The 2,668-nt window shown below is 41.9% G+C and overlaps 1 protein-coding gene across 2 annotated transcripts in view; it reads right to left on the reverse strand.

The window, feature by feature from the left end:
• The window catches only part of NOS1AP (nitric oxide synthase 1 adaptor protein), a 91,567-nt gene that overhangs the window by 14,647 nt on the left and 74,252 nt on the right, over window positions 1-2,668 (reverse strand). Inside the window, exon 4 of one of the 2 annotated variants that reach the window (XM_015821658.1) lies at window positions 1,361-1,419. In XM_015821658.1, coding sequence (XP_015677144.1) covers window positions 1,361-1,419 — 59 coding nt within the window. Of the gene's footprint in view, window positions 1-1,360; window positions 1,433-2,668 lie in introns of both variants that reach the window. The other variant, XM_015821660.1, reaches the window with a different exon arrangement.

Below are 2,668 nucleotides of genomic sequence, written 5' to 3' on the forward strand. Positions count from 1 at the left end.
CCCCCCCACGGATTGCCTCACTGCCACTGGCGTTTTCCCCCCCACCCCCTGCTGAGTTTTGTCCTGTTGCCGCACTAAAAACTTGGGAGCACCGAAACTCACTTGCAAGTCCGGGGCACTGGAGTTTTCCGGTGTAGCCGTGCCAAGCCACAGTGGCCAGCAGAAGGGAGATCGTGGCAAGAGCGATCTTTTTCCCCATTCCCTCTCTGGCCCTTGAGCTCAACACCTCTTTCTTTGCGCCGCGAGCGAAAGCGCTGGCGCATGTGGAGAGGGGGAGGGGAGCAGCTCGGCCCCACCTCCCTCTGGGGCGATGGCCCGCGTGCCCACAGGGATGGCTCTGCATTCCACCTGTGGCACGCGTGCCATAGGTTCACCACCACTGGGCTAGTCTATCACTGTCTTCGAGAAAAGCAAGCCAAGTCAAGGTATGGGTTTTCATTGATTGATTGTAATTAATACTGGCATATATAATAATATCTTTACATTATTATTATTGTGCAATTTATTCCTTTCCCTCACTCTACCACTTGTGCACTCTTTTTTAACCAGAAAGTTTATTAATCAGGATACATTATTACCATCTGCTAATATGATTAATAGACAGGAATAATATTTCAATATAGCCATTCCTGTTTAGTGAACTGGTTGACACTTAAAATGCATATGGTCAGTTACCAATTACTATTTTCTGTCATGCAGGTTATAATCTCAGAAGATTATTAGTTCTTCTACAAATACTTCTGCATGTACAGTGCTCATGTCGTAAAGCATGAAGTTGGATTAGTGAAAAGAGAAGACTGAAATAAGGACTATCCTTCAAAGTGCTGTCACTGTCACATCAAGACCTAGAAACCTCTGCCAAGTGCTAGCCTAATCTCAGGTCCCAATCTGGATTCATTCTGGACTGTGTGCAAATATCATACAACTTGGAACAAAATGACCTGGGGAAAGAGAGACAAACCTATGAATGATCAGCTATCTACCAGCATTTTCTACCTTCTTCTTTAAACCCTCTAAGAGCTATGGTGGTTAAAATGCAGTATTGCAGGAGTTTGATCCTGATCCACTCAAGGTCGATTCAGCCTTCCATCCTTCTGAGGTTGGTAAAATGAGGACCCAGATTGTTGGGGGAATATGCTGACTCTGTAAACCACTTAGAGAGTTCTATAAAGCACTATGAAGTGGTATACAAGTCCAAGTGCTATTGCTATTGCTCTCAATAGTCCTGTCTACAAAACAGAAATTTGTCTAACTCATTGGAGACTTGCCTATAATATGCACACTGCTAATTAACTTTTCCTTCTCCCAAAGGCCAATAATGATGCTGCTAACCTGTGCTTTCCTCACTCACAACTCTTACCTGTAGATAGGGTCATGCATTACCAGCAGCTTGTTCTCATCCCAGTCCCACTCTTTCTTCTGTAAAAGAGAGCTGTGTATAAGCAGGACAGATGCTTCACTGAGTGACATAACATTTATAAAACTCCTAAAGAAATGAATGTCCTTTAGACAGCATTACTAAGGAACCAAGCACTTTCATAGCTACATTGTCCTGGGAAGGTGGTCCTCACATTCACTGAGAATGGAAAATATTGCTGAATAGGAGCCTTTGAAGATTATCTGTCCCCAGCCAATTGGGTTCATCCCTGCTTCTTGTCTAATTAATTTTAATCTTTTCGGTAATGCCTGGGAGATTTTCTCTTTCTTTTCTTTCCTTCCTTTTCTAATTACCTTCTTCCCTTCCCTCATCCCAGTCCAACCTTTCTGTTTTTTCATTTCGCTCTTCTCTTTACGCCATATCCAGTTTTCCCTGCTCCCCCACCCTTCTGCTATTCCACTGACCAGAAAAAAGAATAACAGAATAAGAGAGTTCGAAGGGACATTAGAGGTCTTCTTGTCCAACTCCTTGCTCAAGCAGGAGACCTATACCATTCCAGACAAGTGGCTGTCCGGTTTCTTCTTAAAAGCCTCGAATGATAGAGCACCCACAACTTCTGAAGGCAAGCTGTTTCACTGGTTAGTTGTTCTCACTGTTAGGAATTTTTTTCTTAGTTCTAAATTGCTTGATTAGTTTCCATTCATTGTTTCTTGTCTTGCCTTTCTGGTGCTTTGGAAAATAGGTTGAACCTCTCTTCTTTGTGGCAGCCCCTCAAATATTGGAATACTGTTATCATGTCACCCCCAGTCCTTCTGTTCACTAGACTAAACAAACCCAATTCCTGCAACCATTCTTCATATGTTTTAGTTTCCAGCCTCCTAATCATCTTTGTTGCTCTTTTCTGCACTCTTTCCAGAGTCTCTACATCTTTTTTATAATATGGTGAGCAAAACTGGATGCAGTATTTTAAGTGTGATATGTTTCTGTATATGAAAGCAGTAAGAGAAACAGTTTATATATGCAGAGGGGGATAAAGTTATTTTAAGTTCCTTTAATTCATAGGAAATCAATTTAAATCAGAAATTTATTTAATTAATACTTGGGTTTGTTTTGGTTTTGCTATTGGGAAATATGATTTCTGACAAGTATATATACACATACAGATAGATAAGTACATTACATGCCCACAATTGTTGTACAGGAGGAGAGAATCTCCTGGCAGGTATTACTGAGAATCTCCTGGCAGGTATTACTGAGACCTGGCTGGGCGTAGAAGGTGGAGTACCACTG

The sequence above is a fragment of the Protobothrops mucrosquamatus genome, unplaced genomic scaffold (genome assembly GCF_001527695.2).
Source record: "Protobothrops mucrosquamatus isolate PMUCROS unplaced genomic scaffold, P.Mucros_1.0 scaffold1378, whole genome shotgun sequence".
NCBI lineage: Eukaryota > Metazoa > Chordata > Lepidosauria > Squamata > Viperidae > Protobothrops > Protobothrops mucrosquamatus.